At 46.7% G+C, this 24304-nt stretch overlaps 1 protein-coding gene across 17 annotated transcripts in view; it reads right to left on the reverse strand.

The window, feature by feature from the left end:
* The window catches only part of EVC2 (EvC ciliary complex subunit 2), a 147957-nt gene that overhangs the window by 45506 nt on the left and 78147 nt on the right, over positions 1–24304 (reverse strand). For all 17 annotated transcript variants that reach the window (XR_010156413.1, XR_010156409.1, XR_010156411.1 and 14 more), the window contains 5 exons: positions 21314–21489; positions 18500–18659; positions 15281–15735; positions 11225–11429; positions 8164–8286 (listed from right to left, as the gene is read on the reverse strand). Coding sequence is in view for 12 of the 17 variants with exons in the window: in XM_001155613.4 (XP_001155613.2) it covers positions 8164–8286; positions 11225–11429; positions 15281–15735; positions 18500–18659; positions 21314–21489 (1119 nt within the window). In the remaining 5 variants the exon portion in view is untranslated. The remainder of the gene's footprint in view (positions 1–8163; positions 8287–11224; positions 11430–15280; positions 15736–18499; positions 18660–21313; positions 21490–24304) is intronic.

Genomic DNA, 24304 nt, shown 5'->3' on the forward strand with positions numbered 1-24304 from the left:
CAATTGTAAAATTTCACTAGAGCTCCTAAAAGAAGCTCCAAATAAGAAATATTCTACATTTTTGGATAGGATAGGCAACTACTAAATAAATCTGTAAGTTTAATGCAATCATAATAGAAATTTATTCAGAAACTTGATTAACTTATTCTAAAGTCTATATGCCCTCCAATGCCTTCCAGGCTGAAAATTCTGTGTCTGTGCATTTGTAATCAGTCCATCAGAAGGACCAGACATCTGTAGCTGACTTTCCCATTTCTCATCTGGTCACTTTGGCCCCACGGGATAGCTACCTGTGACCAGAGCTGACACCTTCCTCCCTTAATCCACCAGTTGTACAGAAAAAGTGGCACAGAGGCTCATATTTGTCGGTCTCTCCTTTCCGCCAAGAATCAGTCATACAAGTCTTTCTGAATTAGTTGCACAGCCACTCATTCGAGGTAGAGTTACAGAGTAGTCAGGTGGATTTTCTATCTGAAAGCAGGATGCAAACTTCTAAATGCTTGATGGAAGAACTGGCTGCTTACCTGAAACTGTGAACATCTCAAAAGCAGAAACTTAAAACTGCGTAGCACAGAGGAATCACCATACAAAACATTCCCTAAAGAAGGAAGCAGAAGGAACAGGGATGGGGGAGAACAGAGAAGGGCAAGGAGAAGACAGAAAATGAGACAAAGGGGAGGACACAGGGGAGGCAGTGGGAAGAACACAAAGAGTCATCTTGGGAGGTGAAGGCCTTCTCATCCTAACAGCTCCCTGCAGTCCCAGCCACAGTCCTGGGCTATGGAGGCAGACATACCAACTCCACCACTCGATGCTGGTGTGGCTGAGGACAATTTTCCCAATGCCTCCTGGCCTCTCTTTCCCCTTCTGTTGGATGGAAGAGTCCAGACAAGGGCCATATCAATTTGGGACTGAGGGTTGGCATGGATATCTGCAGAAGATTTCAGTAAAGGAAGGGGTCACCCAGCAGGTGCTCCCAGTCCCAGCATACTCTGCAGCCCAACGGTGAATTCAAAGTCCCTCTGGGGACACCACATGGCCTGCCAGACTTGGGCTCCACAGTGGGCCTCTTGGGCAGTGTCAGCAAGATGCAGCTCCATCTTTCCAGCTTCATGAACTCCAAGGGACCTCCCACTCTCAAGACATGATTGTGATGGTTAATTTTATGTGTCACTGAACTGGGCTAAGAGGTGCCCAGGTGGCTGGTAAAACATTATTTTCGGGTGTGTCTGTGAGGATGTTTCTGAAAGAGATTAGCATCTTGTTATTTTATTATTTTATTTTATTGAGACAGAGTCTCGGTCAGTCGTCCAGGCTGGAGTGCAATGGCGCAATCTTGGCTCATTGCAACCTCTGCCTCCCAGCTTCAAGCAATTCTCCTGTCTCAGTCTCCCAAGTAGCTGGGATTACAAGTGTGCACCACCACACCCAGCTAATTTTTTTGTATTTTTAGTAGAGACTGGGTTTTAACATGTTGGCCAGCTGATCTTGAATTTGACTTCAAGTGATTCACCCACCTCGGCATCCCAAAGTGCTGGGATTACAGGCATGAGCCACGGTGCCAGCCTGGAAGAGATTAGTATCTGAATCAGCAGATAGTAGAGACTACCCTCCCCAATGTTGGTGGCTGTCATCGAATCCCCAGGGCCTGAATAGAACAGAAAGTTGGGAAAAGGGTGAATTCTCTTTCTCTTCCGGAGCTGGGATATCCGTCTTCTCCTTGCCCTTGGACATCTAAAGTGCTCCTGGTTCTCTGGCCTTGGGTCTCTCAGACTTACACCAGCAGCTCCCCTAGTTCTGAGGCCTTGAGACTGAATTATACCACCAGGTTTGCGGGTTCTGTAGCCTCCAGATGGCAGACAGTGGGCCTTCTCAGCCTCTATAATTGCATGTTCCAATTCCCTGAATAAATCTGAAAAAATCTCCTCCTATCTATCTGCCCTCTTACCCCCCATCTATGTATCTATCTGCTATGGGTTCTGTTTCTCTGGAAAACCATGATTAATATCATGATCAAGCAACTCTTAGTTGTGGGCATTCACAGAACGAGAGCTGTCATTTTTCCCTCTGCAATTATCCTGCAAATAAAACATCTGAACAACCGCCATGCAAGTGCTAAGAGATGTAATCGATCAAATTCAGGAGGAACATTAAAGCTGTCAACTCAAGAGTGTCTATTCTCTTGGCACCTGCCACAATGAAATGGCCGACTGTGAAGATGGACTGTCACGAAAAGGTCACAGATGACAAATGCCTCGTGTCTGCCTTTCTTTGTGAGGCCTGGATCACGTAGCATGTGGAGCTGCTCCATTAGTGGGAAAGAAGAGGAGCACTACAGCCCACTCCAAAGTTAAAAGGCACCTCACAAAAGCCCTGTAACTAGTGGGCTATCACTGTCACAAGCCACATTTCACAGATGCAGGAGCCAAGGCACGCTCACCCTGCATTGTGAAACCATGGGAAATAACCACCATTGTTTGGTGGAAACATTCTTTGACGGTTCTGATCAGGGCATGTGGTCAGGAGGTGGTGTGACAGTGACACAGAACAGAGAGCTTCTGCTTCCCGTGCTGGGTCTGCCACTGCCGGGCTACATAAAGGAACCTGGGCGAAGTCACTAACATCTCTGAGACTCAGTTTCCACATCCATAAAACAGGGACGTTGATGGTTCTTACTTGTGGTGGAAGTTGGGAAGGGTAAAGCATGTAATGAACAAGGCACAGGTCAGTATAGCAGCAAGAATGCAGAGTCTGAAGACCAGTCATGACCCTGGAGTCACTTCACCTCCCTGCACCTCAAAGCCCTTATCTCTCATAGAGCAATGACAGTGGCACTTCTGTTACAGGCTGTGTGAGGATTAGAGTGGATAGATGGAAAGCACTTAGCTCTCAGTACACCTCACTAGCATATATATGGACTATGGATGTACATATAGGTACTCATATGTAGAACTCACATGTGGATGGCTCATATGTACACACACACATACATACATATACCTCTATCGTATGCATATATTAATACATACACATACAGTGTCTACCAAGGTGCCTGGCACTAAAACGCAAACAAAGGAAGTAGGCACCATTCTTATTAAAATGCCATCACATTTTAGGAAGGGAGGTAAGTTCTTCAATCAGTGCATAAGACAAAAACGAAATCTAAATCACCCTTGGAAACACCTTGGAGAGCAACAACTGGCCAGTCCTTCCTCCAGTGCTGGAGCAGATGGCTGTGTCTTCAGCCCAGGACCAGGTGAAGGGTCTAGCTTGTGCATGTGGGCTGGGAGGTAGGACAAAGGTCTGCCCCAAATGTAAACCATAGACATGAGCTCAGGGCAGGGGAGGGTGCCAAGACAGGCTCAGGGCATCGCAGACCTCCAGCTCCCTTCACCTCCCCGTCCCTTGAAGGCCTCTGCTCACCTCCCAGGCTCACCTGCCAGGCTCACCTGCCTGGTTCAGCTGGTCTTTACTCTTGCACCGTGTTCTTCTTGGTCAGTGTCTTATGTCTTGCTCCTTTTTCCTGTTCTTTTTTTTCTTTTTTTTTTTTTCTTTTGCCAAATGCCTCTTGTGGAACTTCCTTAAGTGTCTATGAATGTGTGGCAAGTAGACTAGGATGGGTGAGCTGGAAAGACCCAGGTTTCCTATCCAAATGGACGTGGCTTTGAGTTGCAAGAGTCACAACTCATTAGTTGGATGGTCCTGAACAAGTAACACAGCCCCCAGTGATGCTGTCCCTCCTGTGTCAACTGGATAAGGTGGCCCAGTACACAAGGATTCCCAAGGCAGGCTGTCATTGTGTGTACCCTCTGCAGCATGGAGATCCTCAGATGTCTCTTCCCCATCTGCCTTGGATCCCTTGTTCATGTTATGGAAGAAGTGATAACTAGTATGTTACATGGGACCAGGATGCCAGTGTGAACTAGGAGACGCTGCACAGAGCGCTGAGGCAGGCCAGGTCCCATCACATGCCTGGTGGTGGACCCTGGGCTGGGCACTAACCTTTTTGAGCTTAGAATGGACTTCAAGATGCCATTCTTGCAGCAATGTGATGAGTATGGAGATTCACGCTCATGAAGAGCATCAGCTGTAAGACTGGTATCTGACAGGAATTTGATAGAGACTAGAAACAGTTTTTCCTTTAGTATCACTGTGTCATATTAGTACAGTGTACTAAGCCTATTTAATTATACACAGAGCCCTCTTTTATACACTATGATGAAAGCAGAGGCCTGGGAGAGTAATAAACTTCTAAAGGACCATGGGTGACAAAGAAAATGAATGAGGTTGAGGTATTTTCAGTAATAATGCTGAGTACTGGAATTAAAAACTAAAGAATAATTGAAAGAAACTAAGAAAGAAAAGTGGTAATGTGAGATATAAAGCACTGAAAATGTCTAAATAAAACAAAAATCCTGAACAGGGCAAAAACAAAGAGAAAAAAACTAAAAGGCAAAGAAAACAATATTCTGTACTTGCCACCAAGAGAAAATGTAAATGGTTGTGAAGATAAGTAATTTGAAACTTAAGTTACAGAAACTTTAAATTATTGGGTGCCCTAAAGGAATATGATTATAGGGCCTGAGTCATGTGACAGGCAGCTGTAACCTAAGCGGCTGACCTTTTGTTTCTCTGATTACAGATTAGCCTTCTTCCCAGACTACATTATTTTGTAAAATGCTGTAAATGACTAGAGGGCGCCAGAAAAGACCCCTTCCCTCTGCACTGTTGATCTTCCTTACAGATTAACTTCCCTCTTCTCTCACACACAGACTTCCTGGCTATCACATTTGCCAAGACGGAATGTTAAATATACTCTTTTAAATTGGAAAGGAAACGAAAACAAGCCATACAGAAAAGAAAACAAACCGTAACTAATTAAACTGTTGTAACTTATAAACTAGCCTTGTGTAGAAAATGTTGTAATCCTGTTAAATCTCTTTATTTTATTCTTATACAAGCAAGACCTTAACTTTTAGCTTTAGCGTGCTGACCCCATTTCTCTGCGGTCTGTATTTCCCAGACGGCAATTCCCAGGTTTTCTCTTGGATAAACTCTTGAAAACTGGGTTCTGATTCTTTCAATTATTTCAGGATGACATGGTTTTAAAAAAAGAAAAGAAAAAACTACAAGAAGGAATGTGCTTAGTTCCTTCTATTAAAATGACTAGTTTTGGCCAAAAAGGAGATGGGTCTGCTGGTTCAGGATCCGTAAGGGATTGGAGCTGGGCTTTAGGAAGACGATGCTCCCTGCTGCAAGGAGAATTAATTGGAAGGAAGGGGGAACAAACAGGAAACAGTAGGGAGCCTGCTGCATGTATCTATGCAAAAATGGTGCTAGGCAAGGCTGGAAACAGAGGAGATGGATTAGAAATAATTATGAGAGGCCGGGCATGGTGGCTCACGCCTATAATCCCAGCACTTTGGGAGGCCAAGGCGGGCGGATCACGAGGTCAGGAGATCCAGACCATCCTGGCTAATGCGGTGAAACCCTGTCTCTACTAAAAATACAAAAAATTAGCCGGGAGTAGTAGCGGGCGCCTGTAGTCTCAGCTACTTGGGAGGCTGAGGCAGGAGAATGGCGTGAACCCAGGAGGCAGAGCTTGCAGTGAGCCAGGATTGTGCCACTGCACTCCAGCCTGGGTGACAGAGCGAGACTCTGTCTCAAAAAAAAAAAAAAAAAAAAAAAAAGAAATAATTATGAGACAGAGCAGGAGGAGACGAGGTAGGGGCCAGGGAGGGGTTATGGAGGGTGTTGAGGTCCAGCCTTGAGCCACTGGGTGGGAGCGGTGCGGTCTGCACCTGATGTCCCCATGGGTTACCACCTCTGCATCACCTTCTCGCTCAGACATTCATCCTGTGACTCTGCTCCAAGGGTGCTGGTGAGATGGCCCTTAGCTTTCTCAGCCTGGCCTTTGAGCAGGTTCCTCCACGGGGCTGCTCCCCCAACCACTGGCCATGACCCAGCACTCCAGTAAAGCAGCCTTGTCACAGGGCTTCAACCCTCTGGGTTCCCTCTGTGCACTGTGGCCTCCAGTACAGTCCAGGATACCCATTCCCTCTGCCAAACCAAACTCCAGCTTTCCCTTCACAAGCAGCTCTTCTCCGACAACTGTCACCTTCACTCTGGCGGGTTTCACCTCTTACAGAGGATCACAAAGCAGCCGGTACTCAGGGAAATGCTCCCTCTACCCCCGAGTATGGCTACTTCCTCCCTGTGCCAGGAGCTCAAAGTGCACAACACCCGACCTCTCTCCAGCTCTCTCCTCTTCTTGCTGTAAACTGGGAATAAACTGGGACAGCTTGGCTTACCTCTCTCGCTTCTCTTTGGGACCCCAACTTCTGCTCTGCTTCCCTAGGGGTAGGCTGCCCCCCACAAGGAACCCCCTAGTGATACTGTGATTGCTTGATGGAGTTTGTTTAATACTCAGGTAGTTTAGCAAGCCCACTGGCTCTCACATTGATGTATATCTCTTGAATTAGCCTTTAACAATAGGTAAGATGACATTTTGCCTCTATCTGCCTAATCTTTGTCTTACTGTTCAATTTCATATAGAACCTGGGTGAGAATAGGGTTGCCACTTCCTGGATCCCTTAAGACATCAACAACCTGGACACACCTGATGGGAGACACTGAGCCCAGAGCAGTTTCTATGGCTCTTGGCCAGATCGTGCATTCGTGTTCTGAGAAATACACCGGCACTAAAATAAAAACAAGCAAAAAATCTAGAAAAAGGAGACAGGTGGAAGGTAAGAACAAAAACAGCAGCTCTAAAGCATGGCTTCATACATTCATTCACTGAACATACTCCTGTTGGGAATCCACCCTTTGCAGGGTGCTGGGGAAGGCAGACAGACACTCAGGCTGCGGTTACACAGCGTCTACTCTTAAGCAGCGCCTTTGCAGAGGAGACCCTGCCTCCTCTCCTACCTACAGTCCACCCTGCTGCCAGCCTACTTCACCTGTAAGGTCACATTATCTAATTTCTTTCCTTAATAGCACTGATGACAGTCTACATTTTAAGTGTTTATGATCCATATCCCCCAACTAGAACGGGCTCTCCTCTACCGGAGAGCAGGGACCAGGGCTGCCTCAGTCACTGCTGCAACCCCAGAGTTAACTGACACAGTGCCTGGGACACTGTTGCCTCCCCAAAATACTTGTGGAACAACTTAAGCATGTGATAGGTGCTATGGTAAGGAAGAGTTGGAAGTGGGGTGGAATGAGTGGGAAAATCTAGGGTGTTCGGGTAAGGCTTCTTGGAAGGGGAGACATCCAAGAGCTGAGGGAACACCTCAGGACAGCAAGGACACAAGTTATTTATCCAGGTAAATAGAGGTGGAAAAGTAATTCCACAAAGACAGAAGAAAACAGATTAAAGCATCCTAGGAGACTGTGTGGTGTGTGCTAGAACATCACATATGAAATGGGGCTGGGCCAGGCACAGTGCCTCATGCCTGTAATCCCAGCACTTTGGGAAGCTGAGGTGGGCGGATCACCCGAAGTCAGGAGTTTGAGACCAATCTGGCCAACATGGTGAAACCACATGTCTACTAAAAATACAAAAATTAGCCGGGTGTGATGGTGGGTGCCTGTAATCCCAGCTACTCGGAAGGCTGAGGCAGAAGAATCACTTGAACCCAGGAGGCGGAGGCTGCAGTGAGCCGAGATCACACCCCTGCACTCCAGCCTCGGTGACAGAGTAAGACTCCATTTCAAAAAAAACAAAAAACAAACAAACAAAAAAAAATGGGGCTGAAGGGAGAGCCTGGTGAGTTTGTGGGAACATGGAGGAGAGTGTGAGAGAGAAAAAGAATGTGATGGAGGTGAAATGGCAGGTGCACACGCCCCAGGATAGAGCCAGGCACAAATACAGCAAGTGACTCAGCCAGTGGAGGCAGCACCCGAGGTGAAGCCTGAAGGATCCAGTGAGATCCCCAGACTGAGAAGTGGAGGGAGAGGGTTCCAAACAGAATGCACAGGGGAAAGGCCCAGGAGGAGGGTCTTCCAACTCTTTCTTACCTTAGCACCTGAGTGAGTGAGCGGTTGGGTGGACATGGATGGCACAGCCGCAAGGGCTCTGTGTGCCTGCAAATGTGTCAGCTATCAGACCAGCCCCGCCATGTGCAGAGAGAAACAGCTGGGTGAAGCAGATGTACTGACCTTTTCCACCAGGTCTTCAGAGGCCTGTTCCTCACAGAGGTGAATTTTGTCTTCGATGCACTTCTTCAGAAGCTCTCCCTTGCTTTTACTCTTGGACCGTGACTTTCTCACCTTGGACTGTTGCTGGAGAGGGGTTGGGGAAGACACGGGTAAGAAGGCAATCACCAGCAAGTCCATGCAGCTCCCCCCCAGGGCTTTGCAGGTCAAGAGAAGTTTCTGCAGCTCCCAGAACTGCAAAACTCTGCCTTAGGCCAGAGAGGGGAGGAGAGAGGTATGTTCTTCTGGAAGGAGCTCAGTTTCAGAGCCTTTGATCTTCACACAATCTGGTGGGCTCCTCCCACCAAAGGGAGCAGAGGGAGCCTGCTGGGTAGAACCTCAGCTCTGCAGTCAGAGAGCACACCCAAGCCGTGTCCACCTCCTAACTAGCCACGGGACCTCAGACCTGTCAGCCTCTCTGAGAAGGGGACGCGATGAATGAGGTCCCTGTTGTGTTCTTGCAATGCTTCCATGACAGCGGAGAAAACAGTCTGAAAACATGGAAACTAAATAAGGACACTAGGAGCAGAGCCACGTTGGCGGACAGGACCTGGAAGCCTGGGGTATAGGCTGGGGCTGGGAGGGGATAGCCCTAGAGAGGGCCAGGCAGGGAGCCCATCAGGCACATCTCTGCCCAACTCCCAGGCAGTGATGTCAAGCCGGTAGCCTGAAACTGGCCTCGGGAGGATTTACACCATGGAAATGGGCAAATCCTACAAGTCAGGATTCCCCTCCCCACCTTCCCTCTCCCCTGAGAACTTTCCCAGCACAGGTCTGGTCAGGGCCCAGGCCACAGGGAGCCTTGAGGTCATGTTGGAACTTGGATCCCAGCTCAGAGGGCCACAGAAAGGGCTCAAGGAAGAGGGTGGTGAATCTGACTTGCACATCTCTTTAGAGTTTGCAAGTGCCTTTGAAACTCATGTCCGTGAATGGTCTGGGAGCCCTGGGGGCCACCAGCAGATGAGGTCAAACAGTAGACACTACCTGTTTTGTGGGCCTAGATCAAAGAGAAGTATGTGGTGAAGAAATGCAGGGGTTCCCTGGTGGTGACACAACGGTGGGTGAGAACGGCCAAGTGACGGGGAATGCACTAAGCATCCACTAACATTGCTCCACCTGGCCCCGTATACCCTCATTACACCCATTTTACAGATGAAAACATGAAGATTAAAACAACAATTTTATCCCCAGGCCTTGGTGCTTAGGAAACTGAGAGCAGGCTCTCCCACCACCTTCTCTGCCGCTATCTCGGGACTGAGCAAGCGAAGGGAGCTGCGGCTCCATCCGTGCAAAAGCCTGACCGTGCTGGCCCAGCCTTCCCTCTGGAGAATGTGGAGCGAGCACCTTCGTGACAAGGAAGATGACATCTGCCTCCTCTGAGGCAGTGGCCACAGCCATTTCCATCTGAAAACCAAGCACCTTGGGTGACTCTGAAGGCAGAAACTTCATTCCTGCCGGGACTCACCAGCTTCAAGGCAGGGGAACCAGTGGCTTATGGACTCCCTCCCCTCGCTTCGGTGAAGTGAAAATTATTTTCCCCCATTGTTCAAAAATATTTAAAATTTTTGATAATTTACTCCTTACTCTTATTCTGTATCTCCCACATCCTTGTAAGAACAGAAGTAGGGAAAAAAACAACAGTACTTAAAAAAAAAAAAATTAAAAGAATGTCAAAGATTCCAAGTTGTTTCTGCATCCACTGGTTTACATTCAGAAAGGATATGTCTGAGTTTTTTTCTTTCTCTAAAGGAAAAGAAGTGAGTTTAAAGTCAGGAAACACCAGCTCCCAGCCCAGTTCTCTACCTCCTATAGGGCCACTCACTTTTCCTCTGCTGGGCTGTTTTCTCATCTGTAAAATGGGACACCATATTACCTCTTAGAACTGCTGTGAACTTCAGGTGAGATCATGTAAGCTTCAGTGATTTTAATATGTTTTCAGTCTCAACTATTATTACTTTAAGAGAAGCCCCAATGTTTTGCACACATCTGGTGCTTGGCTGGTGGGATGTTTAAGCCAACAAAATTTACTGTGCACCTACTATGCACTTAGCACCCTTGAGTGGTGAATGGGCCGGGGAGCTTATTTTTAGTGGAAGCCCAGACAAAGGGCAAGTCAAGAAACCAGCACATTTCAGATAATGATAAAGAAAATCATGAAACCCACCATGTGATAAAGAATGCCTAGGGAGAGGGTAATTTTAGACAGGTGCTCAGGGAAGGCTTCTTAGTGGAGGTGGCATTTGAGCAGAGACCTCAATGGCCTGCAAAGCATATATGTGGCAGAGAAAACAGAAGTTCGAAGGCCTTATCTTATGTTGGGAGCCCCAGAAGCGGAGCCTGAGGCAGGGATTAGGTGCAGGTGGTTTCCTGAAGGAGGTCTCTTTAGGATCAACCTGTTGGGGAAGAAGGGAACAGGACAGGAAAGGGAAGAGCCAAGCAAGGCTGTGGTCTCAGGTAAAGTTGAGCCTAAACTGGTCCCTGGGGGCTTTGGAGCAAAAACTGCACCAAACAGTTGTCTGCCCTCGGGCACATAATAGCTGCTCATTAAAAGGCAGCTGCCAGTCATCATCCTTTAAGACCCTGTGCAAGAGCCCCTCTTTCCCTAACCCACCTGAGTTGAGTTCAGCATCCCTCCTCTATGCCATATAGAAAGGCCTTTTGTACCCAGAGTCAGTCATTAGCTGTGGCTGGAGGAGGGGGCAGGAGAGACAGAGTAATATCTCAGGACAGGCAGCTTCCCTCAGGAGATCGTGGCTGGGCGAGGCTGACACAGCTGCTGGTGGATGGTGCAACAGCCCAGGCATCAGGATCAGGGCACAGCACCAGCAGTGTCCACTATACACTTTAAAGTTGGGACAGCCCTGGAGATTCCTGGAATAGCTGGACACCAATGCGGCCAGAGAGGAGAGGATAGGGGAGCATGAGGTGAGATGGGCTCAGGGTGGGGAAGAGGCCAGACCCGGTAGGGCCAGCAGCTGGGAGACGGCCCTGCTTCTGTAATCGGCCACTGACAGGTCCATCCTACCTGCAGCTCAGGGGCAGCCATGGCCTGGTCCAGCTTCACGAACTCTGCTTCTCGCCACGCAGTCTGAAATTGCTGCAGCAGAACTCGGGACCGGATCTTGGGGAGGGCCAAGCTCCTGTCCATCTGAGCAAAGCAGCCATGGACCTCCTGCCTCATCCTGAGCAGCTCCTCTTCAGACAGGGAGAAGACTGAGGAGCTGAGCTTCCTGGGAGGAAGAACAGAGACACACTCTTAACACAGAGAAAGCCTGGGGGCTGGGCTGGGGTGAAGAAGCCAGAGATGCAAAGCTCATTCCTCATATCCATGTCTGCAGAAAAAGCATTGGCTCCTTAATCATGCATTCCTGCCACAGGCATTCCTTGAGCACCTAATGCATGTCGTGCTGCATAGGACATTGTATTGGAGCTAAGAATGAGAGCTGAATGAGGCCAGGCTGTGAGGGTGTCTTTGAGGAGGGAACAGGCCTTCCAGTGCCCACGACCTTGCAATTAACCTGGTCTCACTTCAGAAACAGACGTGTAAACAAAGCACTGTCTGTGGAGCCTGGCCAGCAGCATTCTCTATGTAGGACCAATGGACAGAGGAGAGACACACAAAAGTCAGCTCAGGGAGGTCAGGGAAATGAGAGTCCCTTATGACTGGTTCCAAAGGGTAATGACTGACAGCTGTCATTCAGTGAAAATCGATTCCATGCTGGGAACCATGCTGACTGACTTAGTGTTATGGGTTGAATTGTGGCTCCCAAAAAGATATATTCAAGTCCTAACCTGGGACCTGTGAATGTTGGTTTATTTGGAAATAGGGTATTTACAAATGTAATTAAGAAGTGAGCTAAGATGAGGCCATATTGGAGCACAGTGGGCCCTTAATGCAATATAACTGGTGTCCTTATAAGAAAAGAGACAAACACACAGAGAGGCCATCTGACATGGAGGCAGAGATTGGGGTGAGACGTCTACAAGCCAATGAATGCCAAGGACTGCCAGCAACACCAGCAGCTAAGAAAAGGTATGGAACAGAGTCTCCCCTGGTGCCTTCAGAGGGAGCATGGTTCTGCCAATGCCTTGATCTTGGACTTCCTGCCTTCAGAACAGTGGGAGAATATATTTCTGTTGTTTTAAGCCACCAGTTTGTGGTACTTTGTTATGGTAGTGTTAAAAAACAAATGCAATGACATACATCATTGCTGTTCCTTACACCAAATTACAGACAAGGAAATGGATGAACAGTCCCTCTTCCTTTCCAGCAAGGCCCACAGCCCACTCTAATGGAGAGAATGGCCATACAATTGCTTTCTCAGCCTCAAGGGGGCTGGTTCTGGCCCACAAGATATAAGAGGAAATCTGCTCAGAAAGTCTGGACAGAATTATTCATTGAACAAAGATTAGCTGTAGATGTGTTTGAATGTTCTGGTAATGTTCTGTCAATGCAGCCAGCATTGACCGATGCTTTAAAATTCAGAATTATCAGCAGAACACCCAACGTGGTTGGCCAGAGTCAGGTTTACCATAACCAAATCTCAACGTGGGAATGTGGGGCCGTGGCTCTGCTAGAAAGGTCTTTCGTGGAAAGAGAATGAGACCTTCAGAGACCACGGGGGCCCTCTGCTGACAACAGTCTGAGGCCTGACCCCATGTCATGTGACACCCGTCTTGGGTTCCTCACTTCATGGGGCCCAACGATTTTTAAAGCAACCTTTGGAAACTGCAGCAGCCCCCTTGCACCTTCCCTTGTGCAAAGCCTTTGCCCCGCTGTTTGCTGATTACGCCGAATCCAAAGTGAAAGCAACTCTGAGATGACTCTCAGTCATTATTCCTGCCACTTTCAAACCACATCAGCCCTGAGCACTCTTGTCTTAATCCTCTGTTACGTAAGTGCCAAGAGAATACAGAAATACAGGAGGCGAGATCTTTGCCCTGAAGGAGTTTGAAATCAAGACAGGAACTTCCGAAAGAAGGCTCAAAGACACACTTTCTCTTGCAAAGATATTCCTCATTAATTCCTACTTTAGCCAACCAGTTTTACAGTAACCCTATCTTGGTTGAAATTGGAAAGCTTCTAAAAATGTGTTTCAAATCTATTGTGCAAAGCCATTTTTGCATAATGCCTCGGAAATAAAGGCTGCAACCTTTTAGAATCTTAAATAAGCAAAGTATATGAGCAGACTCACATTGCATACACTGTGAGTTGATCCTCTTTAACCCTTGGAAAAATCATACACTTCTCTGATAGCCAAGTGAGAGTTCTCTTTTTCCCATTAAATGGCTAAATCAGCAGTGGCTTTAGTAACACTCCCTGCAAAACAAATCCAAACGAAGTTGAAGAAAATGACCAGCTGGTAATAGGAATGCCAAAGTTAATTCACTTGCTACCAAGAGTCCAAAGCCAGTTTGAACATGAGAAGAGAATTTTCTGGAATGTAGGCTAAGCTGAGTAAATACTGTTGAGGGCAAATCATGGGAATAAGAAATGACACTTAAGGATCTGATTTTTATGGACTAAGAGAAGACAGAATCTTGTTTTCCTTGTCAAGAAAGCAAAAGCTAACAAGGATTAAAAAATAAATGAGGCCAGAATCACAAAAGAGAGAGATGGGAAAGGGCCAAAGGTCACTTAACACAAACCAAGATAGTATCAATCTTTGCAAACACCTGGGGACCTATTTTCCTGGTAGCAAGGTCGGACCCTGGGGATGAAAACTGTGTAGGAAAGGAAAGGACATTAAATCATGGAGGCCAGCAAGATTCTAGGAGATAACTTCTACAAGGGAGGAGGGAAATTGCAGACAGATCCTATGTCCATTAAAGCATCCAAGGTGAGCCCAGGCTCTTACATAAACATTGTCTTCACATTTAAACTACTTGATAGTGCCATGTACTGCCAAAAGCACCTAAATGATTTGATTTAGTTTTTGTGGTCTTCATTTTACAAGTGGGAAAGCTGAGGCCCAGAGAGGTTAAACAAGTTGCACAAACATAAGTGCTGGTCCTGGGTCTTTTGGTCTACATTGCCCATGTCTCATTCTACATTGGCTAGGTTAGAGGCCCCTCCAGTTTCCAATCTGTTGCCAGCCCCAAACAACCACCAAAAGCTCTGTTGGTCTCTATTACAGCACAAAAGGCTCCCTTCCTGGGCTAGGCCCAATCCCAGCAGGCACAAAGAGCTGGCAAATGTTTCAGGGAAGTAAAGAACTGTGGGCACTGGCCCCTCTGGAATATGACTCCGACTTGTCTTCATTGTTTCCACCACTCTCCCATGTCTTTAAAAACTTACTTGTGAAATTTATCTTGGGAGGCTGAGGCGGGAGGATTGCCTAAGCCCAGGAGTTTGAGACCAGCCTGGGCAACAGGGTGAGACCCCGTCTCTACAAAAAATAAATATTAAAAATAAACGTATCCATTATTTTCTAGTTACTGCAGCAGGAGTGTTAGGTGTGGTCCACTGCATCCTACTCAGAAGTGGAAGTCATTACATGGCTCTTGAAGTAATAATAAAGATACATAGCCCGAGAAATGGACCAGGGATGAAAGGGCCAGGTGAAAAGATGATGCAGTGTGGTGGAAGAACTAACACGAAGGTCAAGATCATGAGCGGCCTTGATGCCTGGTGAAACTAGCAGGGCCTGGAATGGCCTAAGCGCAAGCTCCCCTTCCCCCTCTGCTCCCGTGGATCATGCCCCTCCCCAGGGGACATTTCTTATTAGGGGAACCAGCACATTCCCATTTATCCCTGAGGAGCTCCCTGCAGTTATTAACCCCAGGGAATTATTCAGACAAGGCAATCACATTTTCCCCTGGAAGCCAGGGGCCACCCATCCTCTTGTTACTACAAACCCTATGGCCCTGGTTCTGCACTCTGCTCAATCCTTGTAGGGTCCTGCGTGACATTCGAGGTCCTCCCCCGGGGGCGTGAGTTTATATGACTAATTAACGCTGGTAATCTCATCTGTCTGGGGCCAGGTGTCTCATGCTTGGCCATCCCCACAACCACAGGGCAGGAATCTCCCTGGCATCAATGGGATGGGGAGGGGTGATTACGACCCGCAAAGGCACTCACATGAAGATCAGGTGCTCCCAGTGTCTCAGCTCTGCCTGCTCCTCTGTCACGGCCTCAGGAGCATCATCCTTCAGTCTCTGCCTCACGCTCTGGACACCCTCCTGGTCCCTGTCCCTCTCCTCCCCCTCCAGCTGCTCGGCCCGTGCAGCCATCTCCTTGCCGTGCTCCTCCAGGATCTGCTGCAGGAAGAGCCAGGGCACCCCGCGCTTGAGCAGCTCCTGGGTCATGGCTGAGTTCTGCAGGCGCCGCAGCTCGTCGGTGGCCTTCTCAAACAGCGAAAGGGTCAGGGTCCTGAGATCGTCCAGGGCGGCCTGGTCCAGACGCTCCTGCAGCTCCTCCAGGGCGGCGCCGTGCTCCTCCATCAGGCTCCTCCTCTGGTGCAGGTACTGGCCGGCATCCTCAACCGCTCGGAAGGCCTCGCTGACGGACACCTGCTCCCTGCGCTGCTCCCTGTGCTGGAGTTTCAGAAAAGAAAATTAAGTGGGGGTGGGGCTTGGCGGGTACAGTCCTTTGGCTGAAACACTTTGTTGCAGGAGGCACAGAATGTTTATAGCCTTTTCCCCAACAATCTCACATTTGGAAGTTATTCTGGTTTTTTGTTCGCTTGTTTGTTTTTTGAGATTGAATCTTGCTCTGTTGCCCAGGCTGGAGTGCAATGGTGCGATCTCGGCTCACTGCAATCTCCACCTCCTGGGTTCAAGCGATTCTTGTGCCTCAGACACCCAAGTAGCTGCAATTATGGGCACGTGCGCCATGATGCCAGGCTAATTTTTTAAAAAACTAATTTATTTTATTTATTTATTTATTTATTTATTTATTTATTTATTTATTTATTTTTTTGAGACAGGGTCTCCTTCTATCGCCCAGGCTGGAGTGCAGTGGCACTATCTTGGCTCATTGCAACCTCCACCTCCCAGGTTCAAGTGATTCTGCTGCCTCTGCCTCCCCAGTAGCTGGGATTACAGGTGTGTACCACCACACCCAGATAATTTTTGTATTTTTTGTAGAGTTGGGGTTTCACCACGTTGGCTGAGCTCCTCTTGAACTCCTGACCTCAAGTGATCTACCCACCTCGGCCTCCTAAACTGCTGGTATTACAGCTGTGAACCACTGTGCCAGGTCTAGAAAGTTACTGTTTAAAAAAAATACGGTAGAATCCCTATGTGTTCACCATTCATTGAACATGTATTTGTCGAGTAGGTAAAGCCCAGGAGACAGACTGCCTGGGTTCCACTCCTGGCTCCTCCATTCACAAGCTGAGTGACCCAAAGCAGGTATTTTACCCTCTCTGTGCCTCCATTTCCCTATCTGTAAAATGGGGATAATAATAGGACCTCCCTTTCAGAAGAGTTGTGAAGATTATGTGAGTTACTTAATACACATACAGCTCTTAGAAAAGTGCCTGACATAGAGTAGTTTACGCCAATAAACATCTGTTAGTGTTATTACTATGTGCTAGGCACACAGGATCTGCAAGTTGTAATATTATAAAGGGGGAACCAAAAAGCTAAGATCATTGAGAGACAACTTAAATGAGGAGGTCAGCAAAGCTTTTAAGGAAGAAGATCTAAGTGAGACCTAAGGAAGGAGGTCTCATCTGAATCAGGTTAAGAAATGGGGAAAGAACCTTCCTGGGAGAAAAAACAGTTGGTGCAAAGGCCCCGTGGTGGGAAAAAAATTGAGATGCATAAAGATGTCCATTATGGTGTTCTTTATAACAGTGGGTCCACAGATAGTCTCGGTTCTATTTGGAGAGAACATAAGATGCTCTTCCAAATTAAGAACTCAATAAATATTAGCACCAACCATTATCATTAGTCACTCAAACCAGCACTCCTATTCCCTTGCCCAGGCAGACATTACTAGTCTACCATAACCCATGTTCATGGGTCCTGGTAACCAGAGAGTATCAATTCATTCATTCTACAAATATGTATTGAGCACCTACCAGGTGTCAGGCAGTGTTGTCAACAGTGGGGATGCAACGTAAGTTTTTGCCTTCATGGAGCTACATCCTAATTCTGGGCCACTTGTAATGTTTATCAAAAGTAGCTGCAAGAAATAACATTCACAGAAGACTGCCAGAATCTCCTATAGGATGTGGAGTCTATCCTTCTTTCTAGACACTTACCTTGGATCAGGCAAGACAGTAAGGAAATAGAGCCCTGGGCCCCACTGTTTCAATCCCTTAACCAGTGGCTCAGAGATGAATGGTGTGATGCTCAAAGATGGCAAAGATGGGGTATGCATCAGTGATCAAGGTCAGAATCATGGCTTTCTGTTGGGTCCCAAACTTGGTAATAAAGAGCAGAGTTTCTATTGATCAAATTTGAAAGTTATTCTTCATCCCCTCCCTGCAAATGGTGTCAACCAACTACTTGGGTGTCACCCTGCATGTCCCATACATTCCCTGAATCTGTCCTTATCCCCTGTACTCAGGGCTCTGTGTCAGTTTAGGCCTGCATCCGCGCGCACCTGGCCAAGTACCAGAGCCTCCCATGGGGTTTGTATTCCCAGGATCCTCAACTCCATCTGACATGGTGCTCACCTCAGCTTCCTAAATCACAGATCTGATGTCCCTCTCACCTCCTGAAGACCCTTCAACATTCCCCACTATCCTTGGATGGAAGGTAACCCCTTAGCCCGGCACACCATGCCCCCGTTGACTTGCTGCTGCATTCCCTTTCAGGCCCTACCCTCGTCCCTCTGCGCACTCCAGCCTTATCATATTCTTAGAGTCCCCAAATACATGCCATGCATGCCACTTACTAGATATTTGACCTTGACCATACACACACACACACACACACACACACACAAACCCAGTGGTACCTCCCTCATAGGGTTAATATACAGATTAAACAAGATATCTTATATAACACGCTTAGCACAGTGCTAAGTAAGCAGCCAATAAATGTTAGCACCTACCATCATCATTAGTCACTCAAACCAGCACTCCTAATTCCCTTGCCCATGCAGACATTACTAGTCTGTTGTGACCCTCTGCTGTGCTTGGGCTGGATAAGAATTGTAGCATCCTGCTGAACACAGCATTCCAAAAAGTCGCTACCAATCAACAGTAGATGGCACATCATGGTGCCTGCCCAGCTGCCCTTCTGATCCTAGTTCACCAATGGCAATGTCTGGCACAGTACCTGGCACTTGATGGGTATCAGAAAGTGCCTATGCAAAGAATAAATAGCATCATGCCTTATATACCTTTTGTAGCAACTCTCGTCTTCTCTTAGTTATTAATTTTTGGTGGAGCTTTTTCTTTTCCTGCTTTAAGTCATTGTCCAACTTCTGCTTGATTGAAAAGACTTCTGTCTGAGCCCGCTCCAATAGCACTTCCATTTGGTCTTCATCCAGGTACCCTGCTCTAGACGGAAAGGATGTAAAGTTAGGAATGTGGTCTCCAAACTCACCTGTAGCTTAACTGCTATTGTGCCTGAACATTCATCTCCATATTACTTTGGTTTGAATCAGAAAATCTTTACCCTCCAGAAGAATTACAAGAATGGGCAGCTAAGATATTACTAAAGTACTAGCAGAGTAAGGGCAGAGAAAGCTCAGCACAAGAGAGACATCATTAGGGTGGAAGTTGGCAAGAGCTCTGGGAGAAAGTAACATTCAGGAGGACCACTCCGGTGCAGACAGAAGTTTCCAAGGTGAGATGGTGGATTAAACATCCTGGTGTCAAGAACAGCACAAACAAAGTCAAAGAGGCAAAGGCAGGGAATACTCTGTGTGATGGTTAGTGTTATGGACCAACTTGACTGGCCCAGATGAAACGTTCTTGTTGTTTGTTTTTTTTTTTTTTTGAGATGGAGTCTGGGTCTGTTGCCCAGGCTGGAGTGCAGTGGCACCATCTTGGCTCACTGCAACCTCCACCCCTCCAGCTTTAAGCAATTCTCTGCCTCAGCCTCCGGAGTAGTTGGGATTACAGGCGCGTGCCACCACGCCCAGCTAATTTTTTTTGTATTTTTAGTAGAGACAGGGTTTCACCATCTTGGCCAGGCTGGTCTTGAACTCCTGACCTCGTGATCCACCCGCCTCGGCCTCCCAAAGTGCTGGGATTACAGGCATGAGCTACTGCGCCTGGCCGAAACATTCTTTTTGGGTGTGCCTGTGAGGGTGTTTCCAGTGGAGATCAGCATTTGAATCAGTGGACTCAGTAAAGCAGATGGCCCTCCCCAGCATGAGCGGGCATCATCCAATATGCTGAGGTCCTGAATAGAACACAGAGGCAGAGGAAAGAGGAATTTGTCCCTTTTTTTTCTGCCTTACAGCTTACAGTGGGACCTCTCATCTCATCTTTTCCTGCCCTTGGACTGGGACTTACACCATTAGCTCCCTCTGGTTCTCAGGCCTTCAGATTTGGACTGAATTATACCATTGGCTTTCCTGGGTCTCCAGCTTGCAGGCAGCAGACAATGGGATTTCTCAACCTCCATAATCGCTTGAGCTAGTTCCTATTTATATAGGAAGCTATTTGTATTGCAAGCTGGAAACAGCAAACGATGCTGTCTATATGTTTACATATCCTGTTGTTTCTGTTTCCCTGGAGTACCCTGACGAGTACACTCTGCTACCAGCATTACCATTATCATTCCTAGACTGCCTGCAACCCTGGGCTGAGTCCCCAGCTTGGCCCAGGGAAGACTCTCAAGGGAGGTTCCTTGAAGGAATGAACAGGTGAAGGAATCAGTAGTAGATACATGTTTTAGAAATATAATTATGTCTTTTAAAATAGAATTTGAAAAGAAGAGATGAAGCATCTTTCCCTGGTGACTGCTCACAACCAGCTGGTGGGCCCTTCAATTCAAGGCAAAGAACTGTTTCTTTCACTTGAGTGCAAATTAAAATCAGGAATGCGAAGTAAATTGCAGTGATAAATTCATTAGCATATTTAGGTGGGGAGTGTTTGCATAATTTGCACCTTACAGAATCCTCATTAAACAGAGCAGGAGAGGGTCAAAGTCCCAACAAGGTTACCTAGTAGCGGAACCACAGTAAAACAATAGATTGTCATAAGAAAGCCGCTTTATAGTCATGTCCCTATTCATTTCAGAGCTTTTTGTAACCTAAAAGAATAAATTTTGTTCTTTACAATTAAGTCACCTCAAAGAATAGCTGAGAAGGAATGCTGGAGAGAGGCAAAGGATGGCACTTAGAACTCTGTGACACCACCATACACTTGACCACAGGATCCCAGGTGCTGCTCAGAAAAACCATTTGGAATCCGAGACAAGCATCTCTGTATTTATACTTAGTGTCAAAGGTGAATGCGAGAGCCGGCAGTGTGCTAGATCTTAAAGAGAAGTGGGCTCTTCCATCATATGGTCCATGTGAGCCTCATCACTGATTTCTCCAGAATATGTTGTTGGAATTCTGCTTGAAAATAATCTGGGGTGGAGATGTGTAGCTACATCAAAATTGGTCATGAGTAGGGCTCATTATACAGACTATTGCAACTATATGCAACAGTCTATGTCTAGACTATTGCATATGCTTTTAAAAATCTGTAACACAAAGGATTTTTACAAGATAATTCTTCTTCAGAAATAATAAGTGAGGAGCAGTCAGCACATACGCTGAATAAACAGTAGTGGGTCTCCAGTGAGGAAGGTTTGTGTCAGGCAGTTCATTTGTGCCGTGGTGTGAATGTCACCTCCAAAACTTGAAATTTAATTGCCATTGTGACAGTATTAAGAGACGGGACCTTTACGAGATGATTAGGTCATGAGGGATCCACCCTCATGAATGGATTAATGCCGTTTCTGTGTTAGTTATCACGGGTTTGACTCCCTTTTTCTCTCTGTCTCACACATGCACTTCTTCCCACATGATGCCCTTCCACCATGTTATGATGAAGTAAGAAGGCCCTCACTCGATCTTGAACTTCCCAGCCTCTAGGACTGTGAACCAAATATATCTCTTCTATTTATAAATTACCCAGTCTGTGGTATTCTGTCATAGCAGCAGAAAACAGACTAAGACAGTTTGCACTGTTGGGACAGTGTTGAGTGGTACCTCTCGTGCTTCTGAATGAGGTGAGTCAGCTGGGCTGCAGCGGTGCTCAGAAGGCCCTGCACACGGGTCTCTGATGACTGGAGGTTCTGGACCAGATATTCCCTGTGGCCAAATCTTTTACTTAGATGATACCTCTTACTAGCCTGGAAAAAGTCCATTAACTCTTCTACATTCTCCTGTCAATTAAAAAAAAAATCAAGAAAATATGCCTAATTAAAATTTAGAGGAAGATCTTTCTAGACATTTAAAATATTATTTTTCCTAAGAAAATACACAAGAAAAGAAACATGAGAATTAACACCTTTAACCTCCCTGCCTGTAACAAAGGCTTATGAGAAAATTACATACAAATAAGAAATGAGGGCTTTGAAAAGTGCATTCTAGACCCAGATGGTAAAGAGTTATCAGAACAACTTTACTGCCCTGCGGAACATAAATTTCACTAATTCAGCCATTTATCCTTCATCCATACACACTCCCTTTCCACCTGTGGAGTTCCTACAAGTGCTGAACACCAGGATGCGGTGCTGAAGTTCTGGGAGAAGTCAGCCATCAGCCCAACCCCAAGGAGCTCCCACCACCACAGAGGAGACAAAACCAGGATGGGCACAAAGAAAGCAAGAAGGTTTTTCCTCAGCCTATAAAATGAACAAAACCTAACCAAACACAGGAGAGTAATAACCTAGCTAATGTGAGGTGTGTTCTCTGGACCTAACACTGGGCCAAGAGTGTTTCATGTCTCATCTAACTTAACCTAGGGAGACAGTACTATTATTCCCATTTCACAGATGAGGAAACTGAGTCCACATCAGACAAATGGCTGAGCAGGGATTTGAACTCAGCAGTCTAATTTCAGGACCTGTGCTCTAACATCATAATAGCCTGCTTCCAAAAATCCCACTTTAACCAGAGGCATAGTAATTAGACCAGGAACATCAGTAGAACTACTCTATGGACTGGCTTCGTTGTCCTTTTTCTATCTGTGGAAATATCACCCATACAATGGATAACCAAAAGTGTCAACGCTTTGTTCAACAGGGAACATAGGACAGCATGGACGTTCCCCTTCCCACATAAGAGCTGTAACATCTCCACATCTCAACACTTGGGAATTAGCATCATCCAGTCAGTGAAAAGCTGCATGGCCAGTCAGGTGTGACTTCACACACACTAGCATCTCCCTAAGGGCCACTGGCACCAGAATCCGTGTAACAGGAAGGTTGCAGCAATGTTCCTGTTCTCCACCTAGTGGGATCCATGCATGTTGATTGATGGGAGCCCATGCTGTAAGGAAATTCAGAATTGGTATCCTTAAATACTCTCATAGCTCTGGTCAAAAAAGCTTGTATGGCAGTACTGTTATCACCTGTGGAGTTACTTTCCGGCATAATATCATTCACAATAGCATGCATTCTTTTTAACTTGAGTGCTCTGGCATTGAGAGTCAGCCACTGCTCATCATGAGAGTAAAATGACAACGAATCTGTGAATATCTAAGTAACGCCATGTTGTCTGAATACCAAGCTATGAATATGACAGAATTTGTGCTTTATGTATGCTCACTGAGGATTTAGTGGGAAAAACCTAGATTAAATGGAGGGGGGAGCTCGTTCTCTTTCTGTCCTGGGTGCCTTCTGGGAGTGGGAGGCTTGTGACGATTACTTGGTCTCCTCCTGGGATGGCCCTGATGTCTCAGCCCTCATGCGCTCAGCCTGGTGCTAGCTGCAGGTCCCCAGAGGATGGGCAGGGCCAGCCTTTGTCTTGTCAGTGGTTGGGTGAATGCTGAGGACCTGCTCACAGACGCAGGGAAGGCCGCCTGTGCCCGCACCTCCTCTGGACTTCATCTTTCGCCACTGTCTTAGCAATGGAGTAACAGAGGCTGGTCATAAGCCCTGATTCACCCTAGGTGGATGTGGCTCATTCTGCTATGGGTGGAATCTGTCCTTCTAGCACAAGTAGGGAATTTCAAGGTGGGAAAATTAACCAGCAAGCCAACTTCCTGGAATGATTTTCATTTATAAAGATAAAAATGAAATAGCAGTGTCCACTACATCAGAAAAAGCACTGCTCAAGAACCACAGTGATGCACTCATGACTGTGAACACATTACTGCACTGAGGAACAAATCAACCCCTATGGACCTGACTCTGCCAGATGCTGCTCCAAGGCCTCCAGCACCATCCAAAGGTACCCTTGCTGCTTTAGAAACAGAGGTTGGCTCATAACCTGGAAGAGGCAGCCTGTCTAAAGAATGACATTTGCATTTCTCAAACATCTTATTGACAGTTGGAATAGAAAATTCCATAAAGTAAAATAAGAGTTTGCTCACAATTACCCTTACCATCAGCTAGAGCAAGCTATCAGCACCAGTGACAGCGCTGGAGCCAAACAACAAAGCGCATTCTTGTAAAGCAGTGATGTCACTCTGTGTGCCTGTGTGTGCATGCACTTGTGCATGTAAAATCCCTCACACAGGCCTCCTAAGAATTTCCACAGTGATGCTGACAGTTTCAGATAGACTGTTTTCACTACCGCCTAAGAAATTCTTTTGTTGGACTAACAACATTCACACTCAAGCTGACATGCAAAAATACACAAATCCATCCAAGGATATCCAGGCACAGATACTAAACCCTACATATACATCAATACATGCACACATACATGCATATATATATTTTATTTGAGACAGGGTCTGGCTTTGTCACCCAGGCTGGAGCGCAGTGGTGCTATCATGGCTCACTGTAGCCTCAACCTCCTGGGCTCAAGCAATCCTCCCATCTTGGCCTCCTAAAGTGCTGGGAGCCACCAAGCCTGGCCTATATTTACTTTCCACTGCTATATACATTAAACATATGTTATGCCAAGCACTAACTTTCCATGAGTCAGCTCATCAAATTTTCATCACACCGTCGTGAGTGTGGGCATTCTATCACACTCATCTTATAGGTGAGGAAACTAAGGCTCAAAGAAGTGAGATAACTTGCTCAA

The sequence above is a fragment of the Pan troglodytes genome, chromosome 3 (assembly GCF_028858775.2).
Source record: "Pan troglodytes isolate AG18354 chromosome 3, NHGRI_mPanTro3-v2.0_pri, whole genome shotgun sequence".
NCBI classification, from domain to species: Eukaryota; Metazoa; Chordata; class Mammalia; order Primates; family Hominidae; genus Pan; species Pan troglodytes.